At 47.0% G+C, this 24179-nt stretch overlaps 1 protein-coding gene across 3 annotated transcripts; it reads right to left on the bottom strand.

Annotated features, from left to right (window-relative positions):
• On the bottom strand, positions 1-22795 carry RNF207 (ring finger protein 207). Of its 3 annotated transcripts, none has more exons than XM_053400430.1 (18): positions 21719-22781; positions 19627-19817; positions 16803-16932; positions 15482-15626; positions 14832-14913; positions 13560-13635; positions 12461-12586; positions 12241-12287; positions 11366-11438; positions 10648-10716; positions 10001-10069; positions 9085-9206; positions 4784-4976; positions 3538-3723; positions 3364-3415; positions 1935-2052; positions 1286-1378; positions 1-361 (listed from the first exon to the last, which is right to left on the bottom strand). In XM_053400430.1, exons 1-18 carry the CDS (start codon positions 21755-21757, stop codon positions 145-147), a joined length of 2028 nt encoding a protein of 675 aa, XP_053256405.1. In that variant the 5' UTR covers positions 21758-22781; the 3' UTR covers positions 1-144. The 3 variants fall into 3 exon arrangements, with proteins under 3 accessions (XP_053256405.1, XP_053256406.1, XP_053256408.1); XM_053400431.1 differs by having other exon boundaries at positions 21763-22779; XM_053400433.1 differs by lacking the exons at positions 1-361; positions 1286-1378 and having other exon boundaries at positions 1939-2047; positions 21719-22795.
• Positions 22796-24179: the final 1384 nt, after the last annotated feature.

The following is a 24179-nucleotide window of genomic DNA, read 5'->3' as shown; positions in this document are numbered from 1 at the left end:
TTCTGTTTTGCATGGTTTAGGGATTGCAGAATCAGGATTATTTTAGCGCAGAATATATATGGTTTTCTGAGCACACACCACACTGAAAAGAGTCTGCTTTGCCATACATGAACATTTTTGTTCAGAAAGACTGCGAGTGCAGGTTCAGCACAGGAGAAGCTCTGTTTCCTGATCTGCCTCCTTGGCTGACTTGCGAGGTCCCGGTGGCTGCGGGGGACTCTCAGGTCGGCCTTTCTGCTTGCTCCTGTAATATTCTTTCGATTTCAGCAGGGGGTCCTCTGCAGCTGGGCTGAGAATCTGGCTTTCTGCTTTGGGCTCCAAGGCTCCTTCTTGTTCCTCAAGGCCGCTGCACAAATCAGGCCTCAGATAGAAGAGAAAAATAACAGTGGGTGGAAGGAATGGTCTAGGAAATCATAACAAGCCCTAGCTTTTCTATCACTAAATAAATGCCAAGCTTTTTTTAACTAAGTAAACTGCTGGAGGATAGCCCTATTGGAGGCTAGTAGCTCTGACAGCTTAATGGAACCTCTCTGTTCTTGCTCAGTCTACCAGTTTCTGGGGAACCAGCTAGTAGAATTTGCAGAAGCATCTGGATGGATGTTACTGGGCATAGGATTCTGGACAAGGCAGCCTTTAGTCTGCCCAGCAAGGCTCTTAAGAACTTTAGAAGAGTTTGCTAGAGTCTAGACCAGGCTTCCTCAAACTTGGCCCTCCAGATGTTTTGAAACTACAATTCCCATCATCCCTGACCACTGGTCCTGCTAGCTAGGGATCATGGGAGTTGTAGGCCAAAAAACATGGAGGGCCGAGTTCGAGGATGCCTGGTCTAGACCAATGGCCCATCCAGTCCAGCATCCTGTTTTCACAGTCACCAACCAGGTGCCCCAGTGGGAATCCTGCAAGCGGGATCCGAGTCTAAGAGCCCTCTCCCCTCCTGTGGCTTCTAGCAAATGGTATTCAGAAGCATTGCTGCCTCTAGCTGTGGAGGCAAAGCATGACCATCATGACTAGTAGCCCTTGATAGCCCTCTCTTCCATGAATTTGTCTCTTTAACACTGAAGCATGAAACTGCTAGTGCTTCCCTTTGAAACCAGCCTCTTAGATCAAGTATTTTCCCTCCCAAGCGAACACTGATGGCTGATGACCAGGTCACTTAGTTAATCTGTATCCCCTGAGGAGTGGCCACTTGGAAAACAACAGATTGAATATTTACCTTTTTGCTCCTCCGGTATTGTGGCATCAACATAGAACCAAAATGCTTTGCTACCTGAAATGGATCAGATACCTGTGCTGGACGTCAGCAGCCTCTGGGCTCTCATCGTATATTTTCAGCAAGCTCTCTGGCTGGCCATTCCTCTCCTCCTTTGTGTCCTGTAACCTGAAGGGATATTTGGGTTGAGTTGGGGGCTTTGGCATGGGGGAAGCTGACTCGAGATGTACCACAAATACCGACTGATTAAAGCCGTCCACCTTGACAGGGTTGGAGCAAAAGAGATTTCTGGAGGACAGAGGGTCCCTCCTCCCTCAGAGAGTCACAAGGCTTGATCATCCCTCTGCCAGACTACATATTCCTTCAGCTATGGGTGTTTTAAGAAGCACAATGGGGATTTACAATTCAGGGGCCAAGTCATTTATTCCAACCATCCGCAATGCAGGTATCGCAGCTCAAGCGCCCCTGGCAGATGGCCATCCAACCTCTGCTTTTAAAACTTCCAATGAAGGAGATTCCACCGCCTTCCAAGGTTGTCCCTGTCACTGCTGAATGGCTTCCTAATGTTTAGTCAAATTAATGTTTAATTCCTTGTCACTTGAATCTATCGGTTTCAATCCTCCCCTCTGGAGATAAGGCAGTGGAGGTTTTTGAAGGCAAAATTGTGCAGGATCTAGGAGCGGAGCAGGAAGGCAGCAGCGGACCGGGCTCTCGGCTTCCTCACCTGGGCTCCAGCCGCTCCTTTACTTTGGCGATGGAGTGGACATAAGGGGCGATCTGCTTGGTGATGGTTGTCAGGTAGCTGTTCTCCTGCTTCAGCTGCAACAGATCATGGAGCTGTGCTGCACGAGAAGGAAGTCTGGCGTTAAGTCAGTCAAGTCCAAAGGATTGGCCCTTTCATACAATAAGCATAGGTACACAGAATCATAGAATTGTAGAGTTGGAAGGGACTCCCAAAGGGTCATGTAGCCCAACCCCTTGCAGTGCAGGAATCACAGCTAAAGAATCTCTGGCAGATGGCCACCCAACCTCTGCTTAAAAGCCTAGAGTCCACCACCTTCTGGGAGAGTCCGTTACACTGTCAAATGGCTCTTACTGTCAGAAAGTCCTTCCTGATGTTTATTTGGCAACTCCTTTGTTGTCACTAGAATCCATTGGTTTAGGTCCTGTCCTCTGGGGCAGCAGAAAACAAGCTGGCTCCATCTTCCATGTGACAACCCTTCAGCTATTTGAAGATGGCTATCATATATCCTCTCGCTCTCCCGGCTAAACATACCCAACTTTGTCAGCTGTTCCTCACAAGGTTTGGTCTTGGTTGCCCTCCTTTGCCCACCTTCCAGTTTGTAAATATGCTTCTTAAACTGTGAGGCCCAGAACTGGATGCAGGACTCCTGGTGTGGTCTGACCAAGGCAGAATAGAGCACTACTATTACTTCCCTTTATCTAGACGTGGGTGGCGCTGTGGGTTAAACCAAAGAGCCTAGGACTTGCCGATCAGAAGGTCAGCAGTTCGAATCCCTGTGACGGGGTGAGCTCCCGTTGCTCGGTCCCTGCTCCTGCCAACCTAGCAGTTCAAAAGCACAAAGTGGTTCGCCAGAAGCAGCTTAGTCATGCTGGCCACATGACCCGGAAGCTGTACGCCGGCTCCCTTGGCCAATAAAGCGAGATGAGCGCCGCAACCCCAGAGTCGGTCATGACTGGACCTAATGGCCAGAGGTCCCTTTACCTTATACTTCTGTCAATGTGGCCTAGACTTGCATTAGCTTTTTTTTTTTTGCCGCTGCATCACACTGTTGACTCAAGCTTGTGGTTCTCCATACACAAATTCAAAACCTTATGCGACATGGCTACGTTTCTAAATAAGAGGCATGGAGTCAATCTTTTCTGAAAAGTGTACTTGGCCTTCTTACATGGAAGTTCTTTTCCCGTCCATAGATGTACAGAGTAATAATCAATGGTTTGTATTTCAGAGAGGAGGAAACAATGGCACTCTGCACATGTGCAATGGCACACCTTCCTACATAAGAGCTATACAAGTCCTTATTATACCTACAGCAAGGTATAATACTGCAGCCCTACCAAGTCAAAAAGGTTACCAGCTACCATTGATTGGTGGGGTTGGATGGCTTCAGAGAAGTTCATATTGTGCTCACCTTCATAAATCTCTTGCTCATTTGCCACTCGCTGATAGGTTTCTTCCCAGGTCTGCAAAACACAAAGTCGGAGTTATCAGCACATGCTCCTCAAGCAGGGGGATTTTGTGCATATGTGTGTACTGTGATTGCCTAGTTGCTGCAGGACTCTGCAGCCTGAGAAAGTCAGCGTACCTCTTCAAACACGCTCCGCATCATCTCCACAGAGGAATACTCCGAAGCAATCTGCACGTCCATCTGCAGCGACTTCTGCAGGATCTCGCTCATGATCTCCGTCTTGATGAGGGAATGGTGCTTGGTGAGGTCGCGGTGCAGCTCCTGCACCTGATCCTTCAAGTTCTGAATCTCTATTTGAAGGGCCTGCAGCAACACGGGGGGAAAGGAAGCAAGTTCAAAAGGCTCCAGTTGACAAGGCGGAAGGATCAGTAATAGAATGCAGAAAACTTCCTTTTTGCCAAACCGGGGGTGGGGGGAGATTTATGACTTACTGTTTTTTTATTTGTAAAAAATATTTCTCTACCACTATATCAGAAAAACATGTATGAGATGTTTGCAACAATAGTAAACCTGAAAGCAAACATTAAACGCATAGAAAGCTAAAAACAAACATCAGCAACTGATGTTTGTTTTTAGCTTTTTATGCTTTTAATGTTTGCTTTCATTAATACCAGTGAAGAGAGGTATACAAATTTAATTAATAATAATTGCGGAAGAATGCATTCTTAAGTGCCTGCATAGGCTTGGCGGAACAGAAAAGTTTTCAACAGGCATTTAAAAGTTGGCACAGAATATGAATCTAGTGACAGAATGTTCCACAGGTCAGGGTTGACGGCTCTAAAGGCTCAGTTCCTTGTTGTGGTCAAAGGAGCTTCACCAACTCGAGGAACAACCAACAATACTCTTGCAAATGATCTCAGTGATCAAGCTGGGGATATACGGGTTCAGGCATTCCCTGAAGCACCCTAGACCTAAGTTGTTCAGGGCTTTGTTAATTAACACAAGGACCTTGAACCTGGCTCAGTAGTAGATGGGCAGGCACAGCTGGTGCCCCATGTTCTCAGCCAGAAGCTCCCATCAGCAATCTGGCTGCTGCATTCTGCAGCAGCTGAAGCTTCCAAACCAGACACAAAGGCAGCCCCATATAAAGCACATTGCAGTAATCCAGACTCGAGGTCACCAAAGCATGGACTATAGTGGTCAGGCTATAATGCTCCTGTCTTCTTATTTTGCATTCACACGTGTGTGTGTGTGTGTGTGTATGCACAAACACACATTCATTGGCTGGGCCTGCTGATTCATCTTGGCCTGCTCTGTTGCAAGGCTGAGCAGCATCTCCAACAGCGGTGCTGGCTTGCTCCCGCAGGTGCCCAGGACAAGGTGCCCACCATCAACAGCCTCTCCCTTGCCCCGCCATCCTTACCCGATACATGTTCTCATAGTTGCGGCAATGCTCGGTGAAGGGTGTCTCTCCACCTTCAGCCAGGAGCACCTTGGTGCTTATGTACCGGTGCATGGTGGGCTTCCGGACCAGGGAGCCTGCCAAGGACATTTTTTCGCAGGTAGAGGGGCAGCCAGACACGAGGAGGGTCTTGGAGCAGGGACCTCCGGACATCCTGGAAGAAGATGATGGAGCCAGCTGAAGAGAGGAGGAGTCCCTAAGCGAGAGGCTCCAGAAGGGAATGGCTTTGGATCTCAGCACTCATCATCAGTTGTGTTACTTAAGGGGGAACAAAGTGTGTTGGAAGATGTGGCAAGGCTGCTTCTGCAGCAGGTGAGTGTTGTAAGGCCGTAAGAAGAGCCCTTTTGTTTCAGACCTATCTGGTCCAGCATCCTGTTCTCATAGTGGCCAACCAGATGCTTGTAAGAAACCAGCAAGCAGGGCCCAAGCACAAGAGCACTTTCCCATATTGTGGCTTCTAGCAACTGGTATTCAGAAGCATCACTGCCTCTGACCATGAAGTCACAGCATAGCCATCATGGCTAGTAGCTATCAATAGCCGCCTCCTCCATGAATTTGTCTAATCCTCTCTTACAGCCATCCAAGTTGGTGGCCATCACGGCCTCCTGTGGGAGGGAGTTCCACAGTTTAGCTCTGTACTGTGAATTAGGACTTCCTTTTATCTGTCCCGCATCTTCTAACATTCAGCTTCATTGGGGTGTCCACAAATTCCTAGGGTTATAAGAGAGGGAGGAAAACTTTCCTCCATTCCCTTCCCCCAGGCCATGCCTTATTTTATAAGCTTTGATTATGTCGCCTGTTGTGGGATGGATGGTCTGCACACATGTCAGTTTTGGGCAGTAGCCACACGACGTCATTGTCAAAATCCCGGTCCAAATCCCACCACCACCACCAGTTAATCCAGAGTTATTTTTTCCAAGGAAAATCTGATGGGAGTTAAAAACAAAAGGAAGCTATTGCCGATGACCAAGGCTGGTTCCAGACAGGGGTTTCATATAGCAAACAAGCCAAGCAGATATCACAAGCGGGTCACTGGCAAACAGTAATTTTTCCAAGAAAATGTAAATCTGGGTTAAATGGGTAGAGTCAGTGAGCAATACAAACTGGCTTTTTGATGCCAACGGTGTTTTGACACTTGGGGAAATGTGCATGCATCCCATAATAAACACCACTGTGAGGCAACACCCTTTGCGGTATCTCAGCAGCCCCTTTGCAATACTGCAGTATTGGATTTGAAATTGGTTTTATATATGTTACTGTGTTGACCTTTTTAAAAAAAAGAAAGAAAGACATGCAGTGATTTTAAAGCTGTTTTTAAATATGCAATGTATTTCGTGTATGTTTTTATTGGATTGCAAAATGGCTTTGATATGCTGCACAGAGAGCAATCTATAAATGAAATTAATCATTATCACACACATACTCAACACACACACACCTACCTGGAAGTGTCATGAGTCAAAGACTGGTCCATCTACACCAGTAAAGGACTATCTGCCAATTAATTGTGATGTAACAAACCCTCCACCCACAACCAAATTAAAAAGAGCCCGGCTGCAGCCTGACAGTCCTTCCCACTGACTCATCCCGCAGCCGAGACAGATGTTCAGATCGCCACTTACGGATCAGAAGGTTCATCCAGACCGGCAGATGGGGACTCCCTGCAGATTCTGCTTGGCCTTTCCCCTCAGCCGGGCACTTGGCACTCCCAGTCCAATGCTCTCAGCCTCAGTTTCCCTTTGGAGGGAAAGGGGATCCTGAAGACCCCCGGCCCAACCCATCACTTTGCCCCCAGTGCCTTGGGAGAGGGCCGTCCCTGCCTGCACAGCAATCAGCTGCACCAGAGCAGAGGGGCCTGTGATGTCAATGGTCCTAAATATATCCAGTGCCAGGGAAATGTGCTTTGCAGAGTTCTCTGAAATTCTGATAAAAATAGGGACAGGCAAACTGCTAGCCAGGCAGGCTGGGATGTGTGCAAGGATCCACTGGGTTTGCCATCTGCTTCTCAAGTAGGTCGGGGCATGAAGGTGGTCAGGCAGACAACGGCAACAGGCACGCTAGCTGAGCGCCAAAAGCAAGACGCATCAGGATGTTGCTGTTTTCTAGGGCTCTCGGCCATTCCAGACCCAAGTACTGTAGTTGTAATAGGGTGTTTTGATACCTGGGGGAGGCTCCTCAGCTGACACCACTTACCCCATTCCAGGAATCAGTGGTGGGTGGCACTGTGGGTTAAACCACAGAGCCTAGGACTTGCCAATCAGAAGGTCGGCAGTTCAAATATCCGTGATGGGGTGAGCTCCCGTTGCTCAGTCCCTGCTCCTGCCAACCTAGCAGTTCGAAAGCACATCAAAGTGCAAGTAGATAAATAGGTACCGCTCCGGCGGGAAGGTAAACGACGTTTATGTGCACTGCTCTGGTTCACCAGAAGTGGCTTAGTCATGCTGGCCACATGACCCGGAAGCTGTACGCCGGCTCCCTCGGCCAATAAAGCGAGATGAACACCACAACCCCAGAGTCGGCCACCTGGTCAGGGGTCCCTTTACCTTTACTATGTTGCAGATAAGAACTTAAGGAAGAGCCCTGCTGGATGAGGACCATGACTCATTAGTCCAGCATCCTGTTCTCACAGTGGCCAATCAGATGCCTGTAGGAAACCAGCAAGCAGGATCACAAGAGCAGCACTCTCCCCTCCTGGGGCTTCCAGCAACTTTTGTTCAGGGCGGAGCCCACCTGGCCAGTAACCATCACTAGCCCATCTCCTCCATGAATTTGTTTGCCAAATCCTCTTGTGATGGTACCCAAGTTGGTGGCCATCACTGCCTCCAGTGGGAGAGAGTTCCATAGTTTAACTGCTGGAATTCCAAAATTCTTATCACTCAGGTAGACTGTTCCTGCCTGGAGGCTGTGCTATGGTGCAAACAGACTGTTGGCTGTGGCTGTCACACCAGTCTCCCGTTTCCTCCCTCCCAAACTAGCAGCCCTCAAACGCTTGTTTGCACAGCAAGGATCAGGACTCCAAATGCACGAACGTGCAAAGATGGAGGTCACTTATTTGCCTTCAGTTAACTGACCAAAACTTTTCTTCTTTTTTTAAGCTGACACAGGTGTAACTGTTTAAGTCTCTTGCAGCAGAAACAAGGCTGCAGTGAAGCGAACATGCTTATGGACTCCCTTCAACGAAAGCCACAATAAATGTATTAGCTTATCCCCACCCACCCTGCCTAAGAATATTCTTACTAAAAAGTTTGATTTTGCAGTGCAGCTGGTTGCAGAAGAGCTACACCAACTCCAAATGCATTCAGCAACGTTTGGAGATGCAATGTGTGTGTAAGGCAAGCAAATGAAATTGTTTGCCAGAACAGAAAGGATTATTTTCAAGCAAGTCTTCACTAGATGGGCAAATACGTCCGTTTCAGTTTCTCTTAGTTTCTCATCTTTCCAGTCTTTTGGTTTTCTACATTTCCATATCAGTTTACTTAAAAATTTTAAAAAGCCCTCAAAAAAATTCATCAGCACTTTGGTGCAAATTTCTCCTTATAGCTCATTCTTCTCTGCAATGTTTGCAGAGCAGTTTCTCCTAATATAATGCATTTCCGCATGTTATTTTTACAAATATGTACATTTTAATGCATACTTTTAATGCCTGCTGGAGAACAGGGCAAATTTTGAAGGTTGGCCTCTTTCACATATTGTTTCTCAAAGTGAGAAGTCAGTAGGTAGATTTGCATCTAAATGCAAACAATCAATTTTCTGCCCCATCCCTGGAGCCTCTTTGCTACAATTGCTGGAGCTAGTTTCCTTGCTCCACATCCCAAAGAAACAGAAACAGTGTTCTTCGTTTTCCTAGGTTCAGTCGGGTGCCAGCTGCACTGGGACTCTCTGACACAACAGCCTCCCAACCAGCCAGCTTGGCTTCCTGGAACTGGCACCGCCAGCCCATCTGATCTGCTCGCTAATCAGGACAGCTCTTTTTGTCTCCAAGGGTGCCTGGTGCCCAGCTCAAAGGCAGGCAAGAGAAGTTTGGGCTTCAAAATGTCTCCAACCCGTATTCAGCTTTGCACAATCCACCTTTGTTTAAAAATACTTCACTGCGTTTCCCTCCTCACAGATCCCCCTTCCCCAATGTTGTGTCCTCCAGGAGTTTTGGACTACAACTCCCATCAGCCATTGCCTGTGTTTGCTGGCAGTGGATGATGGGACTCGTAGTCTGAAACATCTGGAGAAGGTTGCTACAGATGAAGCAGGGCTCGGGAGCAGCTTACATGTTACTGTTGCTCATCCCAGGTCCGATGCCCGCTCCATTCACCACCACGGAGCGACGGGGCGCTAGAAGCAGCAAGGGCTCCAGGCAGTGGGCAAACTCAGCTCTGTATTCCGTGTTGATCTGGAAGGGAAACCAATTAAGACGGGTCATCATTCTGAGAGCACCCAGAGTTGCAAGCCTTCTCCTGCATGTGGATATAAGAGGACTCTCTGGACAGGACTATGTGTCAAGGTAAACACGAGGCCACAGTAGTCCATGCTCTGGCAACTTCCAGATTGGATTACTGCAATGCACTCTACTTGGGGCTGCCCTTGAACTTGACTTGGAAACTTCAAGTGTTCCAAAATGCAGTGGTCGGGTTACTGGCTGAGGTTCTGTTTGGATCTCAATATAACCCCTGTTTAAAAACAACTGCACTGCTTGCCAGTTGGTTGCCAGGCCCAATTCAAGGTGCTCACATTGGTGTTTAAAGCTACGTGACTCAGAAATATCTCAAAGACGTGCCTCCTTCCTTGCAATCCTTCTATAGTCTGCATTTGGCAGAGGAGCCCTTTCGATAGTTCTTTCGCCCTCAGAGGCTTGTGGAAGGGGTGCAATCCAGGAGAGGGTCTTGTCTGTGAAGACACACCTATGGTGTGTAGGCAGCCTCATTTTTGTCTCCCGCAAAACTCTGGAAAGCCTCAGGTACAGAACCTGGAGTTAAAGCACATGCCCAAATTTGGCTTTACAGGTGTGCTGCTAGACCTCATGGCACAGACTATATTCCAGGCTTGCCGGGTGACCTTCCCATGAAGAACTGATAGATGAAACAGGCATGACCCCAGAGGGAAAGGGGGGGTGAACATTTGCTCAAATGCTCTCTGGGTGCCTGGAGTTGCTGGGATGGCTCAGCAGGGAAGAGCAGAAACTTGTACCTTGCTCGTCTGGGAGGGCCTCAGTCGATGGGGCAGCTTGACGATTTTTTGCAGCCTCTCCATCAGTTGCTGAAAACAGAATTGTGGATGGTTTGGTCAGTTCTATGAAATGCCGCCCTCTGTTGTGAAAGCAGTCCCTGCCCCATGACTGTTTCTGGTCAAGAACAAGAACCACATGGCCATCTGTCAGGGATTCTTTAGCTGTGATTTTTGCATTGCAGGAGGCTGGACTAGATGCGGCCCCTTCCAACTCTACAGTTCTATGATCTCCTTAGCTACTTCTTTCTTTCTAACTGCTCTCAAAACACCAGAGTCCTTGGCATAACCCCCGAGCCCCCAAACTCTGCTGTTGCTGTGTCTACACAGCTGTATTAAATGCACCATCTTCTCCCCTGATCCTCAAGCTGCCATTTCCTTCCTTGTCTTCCCTGTGTCAAAGTTTGGTTTGTAAACTCCTTGGGGCAGGGCTCCATCCTCTTTTTCTTGATGGAAGTACAAAGATTCATAACCACCAGGTGCTTCTGAGCATCTGCAGAGTGCTTTTCTTGCCCTGGAAACTCACAAGAAGGGCTTTGCGCCTCATCTGAGTACCCACAGAGGCAGCTGTGATAAGGGGGTGTTATTTGAATTTGTGGGTGATGACTTACATAGCCTAAATCAAGGAATTCAGCCTTGTTTGCAGAGCTGAGGAAAGCAGAGCATGTCACCAGGTGGACCTGAAGAGGAGAGGAAAGAAAACATGACACCTGTGCAAATACCAAAACTATGAGTACTTGGATCAGAGGCACCGAGAGGGCCTCTGAGCATGTGCAAAGGGCGTTTCTCTCACCACTGAGCAGGCTATATATGCCTCCTCCCCTCTGGGGTGGGGAGACAGGACTCCCTCACCTTAGACTGCTTGGCTTCCATGAAGACCTAAACCTCACTCAATTTTGGTGTCAGTCCAACCACGACCTGCCATTCTATGTTTTATCTCATGAGACTTCCAAGTGCCCCCAACTCTGGCAAAACTTGACATATAATTTTAGGAAACGAGGCTGATGGTACCTTACCTGACCTTGAAGGTTAGGGTGCACTATAAATATAATGCAATGCAAATATAGAAAGTGGGATTCTTGTCTTATCCTTTGTCATTCAGATTGGGTGTATTTTTGTTTGTTTACTCAAATTTGCACCCTCTCCACCTCAAGCTCAAGGAAGCACCCATCGTTTTATCCTCACAAGCACCCTGTGAGGTAAGCAGGGCTGAGATATGGTGACTGTGCCTGTTGAATTCTTGCCTGCCATATTACTGTTAATGTGCAGAGAGCCTTCCTTTTTTTTGGGGGGGGAGGAATGGCCACTCTCCCGATTCAGGTGCTTTACCTGTAGGGTGGGCAGCAAAGATGCCAAGTGTGCCAGCTGTTCCTTGAAGGCTTTTTCCTTTTCTTCATACTGGCTGGAAATGACAAAAAAGGGGGGCCTATTATAAGGCTGCTTATGCACAAAATGAGAGAGCTCCACAGTTAGAAAGGTGGGAATGAACCTGAAATGAGCTAACCGATGATATTTAAAATGCATCTGAGGCAGCCAGAAAAACTTCCATTCCTCTTAATAAAGGTAAAGGGACCCCGGACCATTAGGTCCAGTCATGACTGACTCTGGGGTTGCGGCGCTCATCTTGCTTTACTGGCCAACTGAGCTTCTGGGTCATGTGGCCAGCATGACTAAGCCGCTTCTGGCGAACACAGAAACGCCATTTACCTTCCTGCCGGAGTGGTACCTATTTATCTACTTGCACTCTGATGTGCTTTTGAACTGATAGGTTGGCAGGAGCAGGGACTGACCAATGGGAGCTCACCCCATCACAGGGATTTGAACCGCCGACCTTCTGATCGGCAAGCCCTAGGCTCTGTGGTTGAACCCACAGCGCCACCCGCGTCCCGCTTTGACAATAGACCTCCATAAAAAGAGCCCTGCTGGACCAAGCCAAAGGCCCATCAAGTCTAGCATCCTGTTCTCACAGAGGTCAACCTCCTGTGGGAGGGAGTTCCAAAGTTTAACTACGTGCTGCATGAAGAAGTCCTTTCTTTTTATCTGTCCTGAATAAATCCTTCACAACACATGAGCAAGGTCTGTGTGGGCTGTTGTTGTTGTTACACTAAAGTTTTGTTTGGATAAGCCCCGAGACACTCCTGCTTCTTTTCTGCCAACAGGGGGGGGAAATCAGACAAGGAGTTTGAGCACGGGACCACTTTTACCTCTGAACTACTTTCAAAAGCATCTTCTTCCGCTCTGCCAATTTCTCCTGTGGGGGAGAGAGAGAAAGAGATGGGCTGTTCCTCACGTCAAGCGATAGGCAGCCTCCCTCCCTCCCCCACAACTGGGCTCCTAGGGGGTAGGTTGCTGCCTCAGAGAGCATCCCCTGCAGGCAGACTCAAGCACCAAGGCTGCAAGTGACCCTTCCCTGCCGCAATTCACCTGCATGCTGCTGAAGAGCGAGTTTATAGATGTCTCCTCCTCATCCGCGCTGTTGCGGACCTCCTCGATCATGGCTTTGAGGAGCACTATCGCCTCCCTGGTGGATGTCTGGAGCTCTTTCACAGCCTGAGTCGCAGGGCAGAAAAGGCGAGTGTTGAAAACTGCAGGCGTTATCAGTAGGGGAGCAGAGCAGACCCCACGGAAAGGGCAAGATTAAGAATCATAGAATTGCAGCATTGGAAAAGATTTCAAGGATCATCTAGTCCAACTCCCTGCAATGCAGGAATCACAGCTCAAGAATCCCTGACAATAGCTGCTCAACCTCTGCTTAAATATCTCCAATGAAGGAGAGTCCACCACCTTCTGACGGTCAAATGGCTCTTCCTGCCAGAATATCCTGTCATTTGAATCCATTGGTTTGGGTCCTACCAGCTCCCATCAGCCCCAGCTAGCACAGAGGGTGGGAGTTGTAGCCCAAAGCATCTGGGGGCACCAGGTTGGCAAAGGATGATTCTACCCCCCTTCCCCTTTTAAAAACAACTTACATCAAAGGCTCCTAGATGTACATTCTGTTATTCAGAGCTCCTTCACCCAAATCTCAGCCCGGAGCCCATTCGCAAAACAGATGATGATGATGATGATAATAATAATAATAATAAGTTATTTTTATTATTATTATTTATACCCTGCCCATCTAGCTGAGTTTCCCCAGCCACTCTGGGCGGCTCCCAATCAAATGTTAAAAACAGTACAGCATTAAATATTAAAAACTTCCCTAAAGATGGCTTAAGTGTCCTAGCCAGGAAAACCAGTCGCACAACTGTATCAGTTCCCAAATCCACAGCCTTCCAGAAACGATGGACCACAATTCCCATCAGTCCCAGAAAGCACAGTGGGGTTGATGGGAGTTGTAATCTAAATCATCAGGTGAAGGCTGCCATTGCCAATTGGCTCAAAAAACAGGGAGGTTGGGCCTGCTCCAAGATGATCTGGGAATAACCGTGACCAGATGCTTCTGCCTAGGTTGCATCAAGATAAAGCGTCTCCCAGCCACAGCCCCCCCCCCCCGCAGTGAAACCTCTTCAGTTTTTATACCCACCATCACAGCCTGATCTAGCTTCTCACAGCCCTGCATATACGCAGTCTCAATATCGATGCAATGCGCTCGACTCTCCCTGGAGGAGGGAAGACCAGAGAAGGAGGTATCAGAGGGGAAGCGCTGTGGGTCAGCGGCGGAGTATCTTGTTCTGCATGCAGAAGGCCCCGGGTTCAGTCCCCAGCTCTAGGAAGGTCTGGATATGTCCCCAGTCTATATTCGTGGACAGCTGCTACCAGTCAGTGTCAACAACACTGAGCTAAATGGACCAAAACTTGCCATTTAACATGACCGCTTTCTTTCTTTCTTTTAAAAAAGGGTATCCTGTGGCAAGGAGTTCCACTGGCTCATTATGCACCTTATATAAATGTAGCAATGCTTCCTTTGCAGATGTGTGTGTGTCAAACCCATCAGGGTTCAGCGGGCAACTCTTAAGCTTTCATCTTTGGATGTTGTTGGTTTTTTTAATAAAAAATCATAATATTCATTTAGCAATTCCATTATCTCAGTTTGTTTTTTTCCGAAATGCTTTTTCTCCCCCCTTTTTTTACTTTGCCTTAAAACAAAACCAACCCAACAACATTAAACGTGCTTCCAGATGACCTGTTAATTGTGCATTCATCCTGATATGTTTGCAGGGAGGTTCCATGATCTTGTGTCAAAGGTAGTTCTTATCCCACCCTTCCCATTTTCCTATCATTTACTGGAAAAAATCACAGTCTCTTGGGGAAGTGGGTTGGTTGCACAAGTGCTCCTAATCAACTGTAGCTGTGCAGCCTGAATTTGCCAGTATGTGAATGAACTGCACTCCCCAGAAAGTAGCAACAAAAGTCTGGAGGCAGCCTTAAGAAGATATTTCCTGGGTTTCCCATTCTCTCAAGCTACTGTACCACCTGCTTTGCATCCTCTGATGCCTGGAATACCCTCCTAGATCCTGAATGTGGTGCCATTTCCCTCTTTTCACTTCTTCAACACCCCCCACCCTGGTCCATGAAGTCTTCAACTTCTCCCCAGACACACTGAAATTTAAATCTGTGTAAGAGCATATTTTGTCATTTACTGCTTTTTCCTTTCCCTGTTCTCTCCCTGCTATCAGTCTTTAGACCAAACTTTGGCAGCCTGGCTTAGGCTATGAGAATTGCAGTTCAAAATATCTGGAGAACCCCTCTAGATGCTAAGCTCCACCTCGGAGCAGGGACCTCTCTTCCTGTTTCCTGCAAAAAGCCATGCCCCATCGATAGCTTGTGATGTAGATATGAAGTAACAGCAACTCACACGGGCATGTCCCGAAAGCAGTTGATGCAGAGCATGGACTTTTTCTCTGTTGAGAACATGATGTAGAGTTCCTCATGAAGTGCTGGAAGAGACACAGGTGTCACTTTTAAGCTTGAAATAAATAAAAAAAATTAGACAAAAAAGAAAAAACCTCCACCATCTTCTGAGGGAGCACATTCTACTGTCAAACAGCTCTATTGAACCACCTCCTAGTGGTGTAGCAATAAAGCTGCTGGCATGCTTGTGAAGCTAAGCAGGATCTGGTATGGTTTTAAATTGGATGGGAGACCACCGCTTACAATTAATGGAAGTTGAGCTAAATAACTCTCAGGGTCCCTTCCAGCTGGACAATTCTTTAATTCTATGACATGCCCTGTAAATAGAAACAGCTCTAGCAAAAAGTTCTTAATGTTTATTCAGAATCTCCTTCCCTGTAATTTGAATCAATTTGTTCAGGTCCTTCCCCTCTGAAGAAGCAGCAGAAAACAAGCTTGCTCCATCTTCCATGTAATGGACCGTAGATATTTGAAGAAAAATCTACCCTATCCCCTCTCAGTCTTCTTTCGGCTAAGCAAATCCAACTCCCTCGATTGTTTCTCCTAAGGTTTGGTTTCCAGAGAGTTAAGGAAGGCTATGGGAAAGACACTTACAACATTTCTTGTGGATGTCTTTGATACGCTTGGTCAGTGAGACGATTTCGTGGCGGGAGAACATTCTGGCTTTGTGGGTCTCCTCACGGCACTTGGAGCAGAGAGGCTGGTGGCAGGTATTGCAAAAATACATGGCGTCCAAGTCCTGGGGGAGGTGGGAGGTTAGAGGGCAAAGCTCTGGTTGGCATGCCTGGGCCACCACCACACATTGGCAGAATATTTTATTCAGTGGCAACAGTGGGTGCCCCAGGATGTGCACCGCAGCATAGATTGCAACACAGAGGCAATTTTTAAAACAGCAGTTTGACGGTTTTTGACTGCTTTTTGTGAAAAGGCTGGAGAAATTCCATTTGAGCCTAACTAACTTGCACGGGTGGCGCTGTGGGTTAAACCACAGAGCCTAGGACTTGCCAATTAGAAGGTCGGCAGTTCGAATCCCTGCAACGGGGTGAGCTCCCGTTGCTCGGTCCCTGCTCCTGCCAACCTAGCAGTTCAAAAGCACGTCAAAGTGCAAGTAGATAAATAGGTACAAGGTAAATGGCATTTCCGTGAGCTGCTCTGGTTCGCCAGAAGCGGCTTAGTCATGCTGGCCACATGACCCGGAAGCTGTACGCCGGCTTCCTCGGCCAATAAAGCGAGTTGAGCGCTGCAACCCCAGAGTCGGTCATGACTGGACCTAATGGTCAGGGGTCCCTTTATCTTTACCTAACTTGCACTTGTGAACAAAAACACAGCTCTCCTTTCAAATTCCCACTTCTCTGAATTTCACAATGCAGTTCTCCAGCCAAGAAGCGAGTACAGAAATACGTGGACTAGGGGAAAGTGCGCATTAAAACATACCCTCCAAGATGCTGCAGAGGAAAATCGGGATGTGTGTCTTTTGGGGGCCATGCTCTCATGGAAGCCAAAATGGGGTATCCCAGGATCCAATCAGAAGCCAGAATGGCTTCTGTAATTCTGGGATGTCCTGCTTAGGGGTATGTTAAAAATGCATATATTAAGTTAGATTAACATACAAAAATGCATTATATTTTGGAGAATGGCCTTACAAAAAATGTGTATAGTATGCAGAATTGCTTACAGGCAGGTGTAGCATTAGAAGTAATGCACACTAAAAAGCTGATGAATTTTCAGGATATTTTTTTCCTTTTTTAAAAAAATTGCACATTGGTGTGGAAATGTGGAGGACTAAACAATGACTGGACAAAACTAGAAATGGAAAGAAAATGAAACGGGCAGATTTGCCCATTTCTAGTTCTGGCTGAATCCCAAACAGTGGTCTTGACCTTCAAAGGCCTTCTTTGCCGCCCTCTCTGCTTACCTGCTTTGTACTCTGCAAGTCACAATTTGCACATTGGACCTCCTCCTCACAATCCCCAGAACTGTCCACCAAGAACTTTAGAAGCCGGTCTTCTGGAGGGAGGCCATTCCCCCTGACAATGGACTGGTGGCTGCAGAAGGAAGACACAGGGAGAAAGAGGAAGCCCTGGGAAGGATGTCAAAATAATACAGGAAGACTCATGCAAGGATGTTGAGATATGGTGCTTTATTGGACTGGGCACTTTCTGCAACACAGAATCACAGAACTGTAAAGTTGGAAGGGATTCCAAGGGTCATCTATTCCAACCCAACGCAATGCAGGAATCACAGCTAAAAAGTTAATGCCAGAATAATGCTGCATTCGTGGTGGATTTATTCCGCTCTGCGGTGCTTCCCAGTGCTATCGCATTACTGCCACCCAGAGGGAGGCAAAGAAGCAAAACCCCAGATTATTTGTTGTATTTAACATTATAGGACTTTAGCAGGAAGTTATGGGTTATGCACTGATTGGAAATGAAGCAGTGTGATCACGTAGGACTGTTTGAAAAGCATCCTGAGAGTAACTTGTCACGAATGCACAAGAAGAAGGGACCTTTGGATGAGCCCTCAGAGCTAGGTGGGTGGAAATAATCCCCATGGAACACAATGAAACTTGCTTCTCAGCAAAGAGGTATAAGATCGATTTCCTTATGGACAGGAAAACCAGGTGTGTAAATGAACAAGCTTTAACTATTTTTATTTTATTTAGATTTTATTTTTATTTATTTCATAACATGTAGACATGGCTTGATTGTTTAAAAACCCCTTGGAGTGTTTTACAAAAAGATAATGGGTGGGTTGCATTTGTCTCCCCCACCTGTTGCACGCCTTTGCCTGATTTGGCCAAGGCGCGCTTTCTCTCTCTCTTTCTCTTTCTCTCTCTCTCTCTTTCCCCCCTTCCTGCTGCTGAACTGCATTCCGCTGGAGCTAAAAGGGGAGACATTCAGCTCAGCAGCTGTTCACACCTGAAGCTCATTGTGTGATGGGAGGCTTCATGTTTCAGAGGCGCAGAGGCGAGAGAAGTGCGGATTTGCACGCTGGTTTCCAGTGGGGGGGAGGCAGGGGGAAACAGACAAACTGACACTGCTCACCCCGAAAGCGGGGAAATGGGGCTCTTCTTAATGTTGAACAGAACTCTAATAACCCGCTCCTATTTCCCAGTTTCTGTCCCTGGCAGTTAATCACAAAGCCTCAGATTCCTTTGGCAGCTACGGTCAAACCTGATATGGGTGTCTTACAACTGAAGACAAAGGCCAGGCATTAGCCTGGTCACAGCTTCCCTTTTTAGGAAGTCAATGCCTCATTCCTCTTCCGCTAATTCCCAAACTCTATTCCTGGCTCACACTAGCGAGAGATTTACTAGGGCCCCTCCACAAGATATGTTTATTCAGCCAATGTTCTAGTTTGCTTGTGCAAAGTTGGCACGGAGGTTGGATGATGTTTATTGAACACCCGTTCTGATTTATTTGCCGGGAGATGACACAGGGAACATTTGTCCAGTGTGCATTTGCTTGTGGCGTATTCATACATTCCCCCCCCCCTTGATCATTTGTTCATCCCACACTTTTCAGTGCATCTCCTGTTGCTTTCCAAACCACAAGGAAGTTTGATGCTTTTTTAAAGGGTGATTTGTTGCCCCAGGGTTACAAAACCCTAAAGTTCTAACACAGTACTGCAAATTTGTACATGTCTCGGTTTTGCCCTTGTAGAACTCAACAGAGAAGAGGATAGGGACAAAAGGTACATACCGGGGTCAGCAACCTTTTTCAGCCATGGGCCGGTCCACCGTCCCTCAGACCCTGTGGGGGGCCAGACTATATTGGGGGGGTGGAATGAATGAATTCCTATGCCCCACAAATAACCAAGAGATGCATTTTAAATAAAAGGGCACATTCTACTCATGTAAAAACATGCTGACTCCTGGACCATCTGCGATTGGGCCGCATCTGGCCCATGGCCCTTAGGTTGCTTACCCCTGGTACATACAATGAGCTACCGCTACCTGTCATTGGGCTCAACTTCTTCCTGTCTTTGGTTATTGCGCCACCTACTGTTGGACTCCTTGCTTTCTGCCCTACCAGTCCCAGTGAGCTTTCAGCACGACAGTACGATTGTCACTACATAACATAATACTGTACTATGCAACATAAACATCAAGGGAATTGTAGAAATACCATTGCAATAATAAGAAATGTGTAATAAAACAGATTTTCACAGCAGCATAAAATGAGAGAATTAGCAGCAGGTTTCTAAAATACAGACAACGCAGAGCAGTAGATGCAACGGCCGGCTTGCTCACTGGGTCTCTTCTTGGCAAGCAAGCAAGGAGGAGGAGAGCAGCTGGTGATGATAGGGGGGAGGAGGAGGCAGACACACAAATGGAGGGGGTGCTCTAGAGGGGTCTTCCCAGGGGCCCTACAAAACCTGCAGGCTGTGCCCATCTTGCATGTCTCTCCCAAAGATGCCCATATCCTGCTGCTTGGATGGATATCTGTAGTATCTGGATGGAAACTGGTTAGAAGGAGGCAAGGTCAGAGCAATGAATCATGCAGAGATGCAGTGGGCAGCCTCCTCTCTGGATAGAACCTTGGGCTCACAGCACACCAACCTTTACTTATTTAATGCATTTCTCAAATTACTGTACAAGCATTTCTTGCAGCACACAAAGGGCTCCAAAATGGCACCAGGCTAGTGCTGAAGTACAATAACCCATCGGTAAAAGAGGCTGCTTATCCCATCACCCAAATATCTCTGGACTGTAGGGGAGCAAGATGGTTCTTCCTTACCCACAAAGAGGGCATGTCAGGCGGCTCTCAATGGCGCGGCCCCGCAGGCAGCTGGCGCAGAAGTTGTGGTAGCAGTCGAGGAGGCAGGGGTGTTCATACTGCTCGTGGCAGAGGAAGCACACCAGCGGGTGGCAGTTGGCGTTGTCCAGGTCGCAGAGGTTCTCCAAGGGGGAGAAAATCCCACCAGACATCTGGAAGGGTAGTGGCGAGAGAGGAGGAGGTTACTGGAGAGGCTAGAGGGGTGACTGGCCACAGAACAAGAAGCAGCCCTTTTGAATTGCACAGGCAAAGAGTCCTGTGGAAGCAGAAAGGCGAAGAGCTCTGTGTGAGCTCAAAGCCTACACATCCCTTTTGCGAATTCAACATTGGCCTGTCAAGGTTATTACAGAATCTCCCAAACATTTGAATGAATTTAGTCTAACCCCCTGCAATGCAGGAATCACAGCTAAAGAAACCCTGACAGGTGGCCACACACCTCTGCTTAAAAATTTCCAGTGGAGGGGAGTCCACTGCCTTCTGAGTTGAGTATGGGTCCTGCCCCCTGGAGCAATTGATAGTCAAGGTGAGTTTTATTTCTGAATGGGAGGCCCACTCATAAACCTCTCTGCTTTTAGGAGTCTGTGTGTTTAGCACTTGCATGCCCTCAGAGGAGCCCATCCTTAGTGTTTGTGCCGGAGTCATTGATTTGGGTATCCACCCAGGTTCAAAAGAAGAAATCCCAGAGCAGTGGCTCATGCAGAGATACGGCAGGCAGCATCCTGTGCTGCTAGGGTGCTTTGGGCTCAGAGGTGCTTTTAACAATTTCATTTTTTCTCACAGCACATTATGTGTTCTCTTGCAGCACACCACTGTCTATTGACACTGAACTATTAAAATGTTGTATTCTCTAAGACCAGTAGGCACTGTGTGTATTTATAGCAAGTTACACACACATTTATAAGGATCACAAGTGTGTGTAAAGGCTAAAATCAGTGATTTTCTATTGCTTGCTTCTGGCTAGAGGAAATGAGGTAGCAATTGAGACATATTTCCACTCTAGTAATCAAAGAGTGATTTAAAAGAAAAAACTATTTATGCACATTGCTATCCCACACCAAACAGAATCCAAAGTCCTTCCAGCTTTCCCATTTTTGATTGCCGAAAACTTTAAAAGGTTGGGGAACCAGAAATCATATTTTAATTTCTGAAGAAAATATACTGAAAGGTGTTTGGGGTTTTGGTATACCATACTTTGGTAAGTTCATCTTTAGGTTGCAACGGTTTCATTGGCTCTACAGTGACCTCCGCTGGCAGAACTCAGAAATACAGTGGAATTGATACCAGCATGCCTGGTTGAAGATGTCATATTCATACACCTCAAGATTTTCTCCTCCATAGGGACAGAGAACAAAAGTGTGCAAACAATGTGTGAAAATTTTGCTTCTGTCCAGTTGCAAGTACACATTTGGGGAGCCATAATGTGCTGTGGCTTCCATGTATAAATAGAGGCAATATTGACACTTGTATGCAGTTTTCACACATTACAGTACATACGTGTTCATCCCCCCCGCTTCACCACCACCCATGTAAGGAAAACACAACCATGATCTGCTTTGTCTTAAGCTTTACAATTAATATGGATTAATGGGCTGCAAAGACCAGTGAAGGACGAATGGACAGCGAAAGGGTAATATTTCAAGAGTGGATGCTAATCCCTTCATTTCATTCTGAAACAGCTGTTTTGGGGACAAGTCTTGAGGGCTTTGTGGATAGTGATTCATCATGTTCTGGATGCATGCTATTAAGCAAATTGAAAATAACAGAGTGCTTCCTTTCCTACTAGGTCAGTTGTTCCCCAACTGCGTGGCAGAATGGCAACTTCACACTGAGGAATAAATAGATCTAAGGGAAACCCTGTCAGCCACTGAGCCTGTATGAGTCCTTCCTACCTAGAATTTTGGTAAGTTTGGAGAATTCATCCAGGAATTTAGCCATGCACCAAAATTAATGGACACAAATTAGTCTGAGGAGGACTAACATTGGTGATAGCCCTATGAATTTAGGCCTGCATCAGTTGACTGGGTGTCATAATTACAATTATAAATGATCTCACCTCTGCCATGCTGTTCTTTTGGGTGGAGGGCAGAAACATCTTACCTTTTCCGGATTTCCTTCGGTCTTCTCCACTTTGCCCACTTCTGCAGTGATCGATTTGCTGCCTCCACTTCCCCACTTGTTTCAGTTCAAAATTGCTGTAACTTTCAGCAGTCTATAAGACAAACTACCACCTGTTTAGAATTGTAGTAACTTGAAAAACGTGCCCTCCTGGACAAGAATTTCTGCTGGGACAATGGCAAAATAGTCCTCCTTCTGAAAGACAGCAGTCAAATTTCAGGTATGCACCCATGGCGTTAGAACAAATACGGACTTCATAAATTCTTCTGCAGAAGCTCAGTAACTATGGGTACTTTGGAGAAGACGCCGTGTCAAATTTGAAGAGGCAAAAAGTTCATCGGCTCTTGTATCTCATTTCCTGGGAAGTGCTAGAAAACCGTCTGCTCCCCCAGTTCCCTTGGGATTGTTTCTCTGGAAAGGCAGGATAACGAAGAGGCAAGTGCAAATGTCTATCGACTGACAGTCTGCTTCCCTTCTCCAGCACGTCAGAATCTTTTCTCTCTCATTCGCCGCCGCTGTCAAGGTTCATTCAAGGTCAGATCAAGTGCCCATGTGATGGAAACAAAGCAAACTCCCTCCGTGTTTCAGAGGCCACGAGGATTAGCAAGTTGAATGGCCATTTCAAAGGAGTAAGACAGGTAGACACTATGCACAGTCACTGGTTATGGATAGATCAGCCTTCTCCAAGCAGGTGCCCTCCAGACATAGCTGTCAACTTTCAGATTTGAAAATAAGGGATCAGCAGCCTCACCTGTCCCGGGGACAGGCTACGGGATATCTAACAATCCGCGGAAGCAGCAGGAAACGGCGCTGGAATAAGGGAATTTCCTGCAAAAAAAGGGAAGGTTGACAGCTATGCCTCCAGATGCTGAACTACAACTCCCATCAGTGCCACTGGTGCTGTTGGGAATTGTAGTTCAACGTCTGGAAGGCACCAGGTTGGCAAAGGTTTACAATAGATGTTTCTTTATTCCAGTCTTCAGTCCATGACATCTACACATATCCATTGGCAATATTTCCACATGAATTTCCAACCCACCCAGCCCCGCAAGTTCTTGGGAAAACCTGTCAGCATTGGTTTCTCCCAATTTACACAATTTTTGTATCAATTTCTGCTGAATACGCACACTTTTCTTGCAAACAATTTTACCAATATAAGCAATTTTAAAGGTGTGCTTACCACGACCCCCTAATATAAGCATCTTTGTACACATTTTTGAGAGCTGGAGAAGCAAATTGCAAAATTTGGAAAAGTGTTAAATTCGTTTCAGTTCGTGGATTGTTTGAGGAAGTTAGGTAAATCTCCCCCATTTCAATCACCGGATCTTATTTTCTCCTAGTGAGTTCTGCCTACCTAGACAACCATTTATGTATTTACAGTAAACAGTAAACAGGGGTCAGCAAACCTTTTCAGCACGGGGCTGGTCCACTGTCCCTCAGACATTATGGGGGGCCGGACTATATTTTTTTGGGGGGAGGGGGAAAGGAACGAATTCCTATGCCCCACGTACACTGCTGGAGGAAGAGGCGTGCGGGGGGAGCGTACCGCCCCCCATAGTGCGATCCCGGTGGGGTGCCATTGCTGTCCCCCCCCCCCCGCCTGTACTAGGCGCCACACCCCCGCAGGTGACGCGCCCCACCCCCAGGACACGCCCCACGCCCCTGCCTGCTCTCTGCCCCTCCCCCGGTGCCGGAGCATGAAGCTCTGCCACTGCCCACAAATAATCCAGAGATGCATTTTAAATAAAAGCACACATTCTGCTCATGTAAAAACACCAGGCAGGCCCCACAAATAACCCAGAGGTGCATTTTAAATAAAAGGACATATTCTACTCATGTAAAAACATGCTGACTTCCGGACCATCCACGGGAAGGATTTAGAAGGCGATTGGGCCGGATCCAGCCCCAGGACTTAGTTTGCCTACCCATGGTTTTGAATGTGGGAGGAATACCTTGAGAAGGATATATATCTGTTAATATACAGGGAACATCAGTGCATATGCATGACCGGCTCTCATAAAGAAACAGAGAGGCAGCTCTATGTTATCTGGAGCATTTTTAAATTTTTTATTACATTAACATTCTTTTTAACTTATTTGAAAACTTTATTTATTTATTTATTTATTTTATTTTATTTAATGAATAACGAGACCAATAAAGTTTCTTTCCTTTCCTTCTTTCTTTGAATTAGTGGAATACTTCGTTAGTCTCTTTATGCATTTCATACGGTATTTATTTATGACATTTCCCCCTCAACCTCGTCTCAATCCCCTCAGGTAGCTCCGAGCAGCGACTGGAACTACAACTCCCATCAGCTCCCGGGAAGGGAGGAGGAGCAGGATGGGAAGTGGGCCAAAGGTATTGCTCAATCCCTCCCCGTCATGCTTCTCTTTACGGCA

The sequence above is a fragment of the Podarcis raffonei genome, chromosome 8, assembly GCF_027172205.1.
Source record: "Podarcis raffonei isolate rPodRaf1 chromosome 8, rPodRaf1.pri, whole genome shotgun sequence".
NCBI lineage: Eukaryota > Metazoa > Chordata > Lepidosauria > Squamata > Lacertidae > Podarcis > Podarcis raffonei.
The sequence above is the reverse complement of the archived record's forward strand: the minus strand, read 5'-3'. Positions and strand labels throughout refer to the sequence as shown.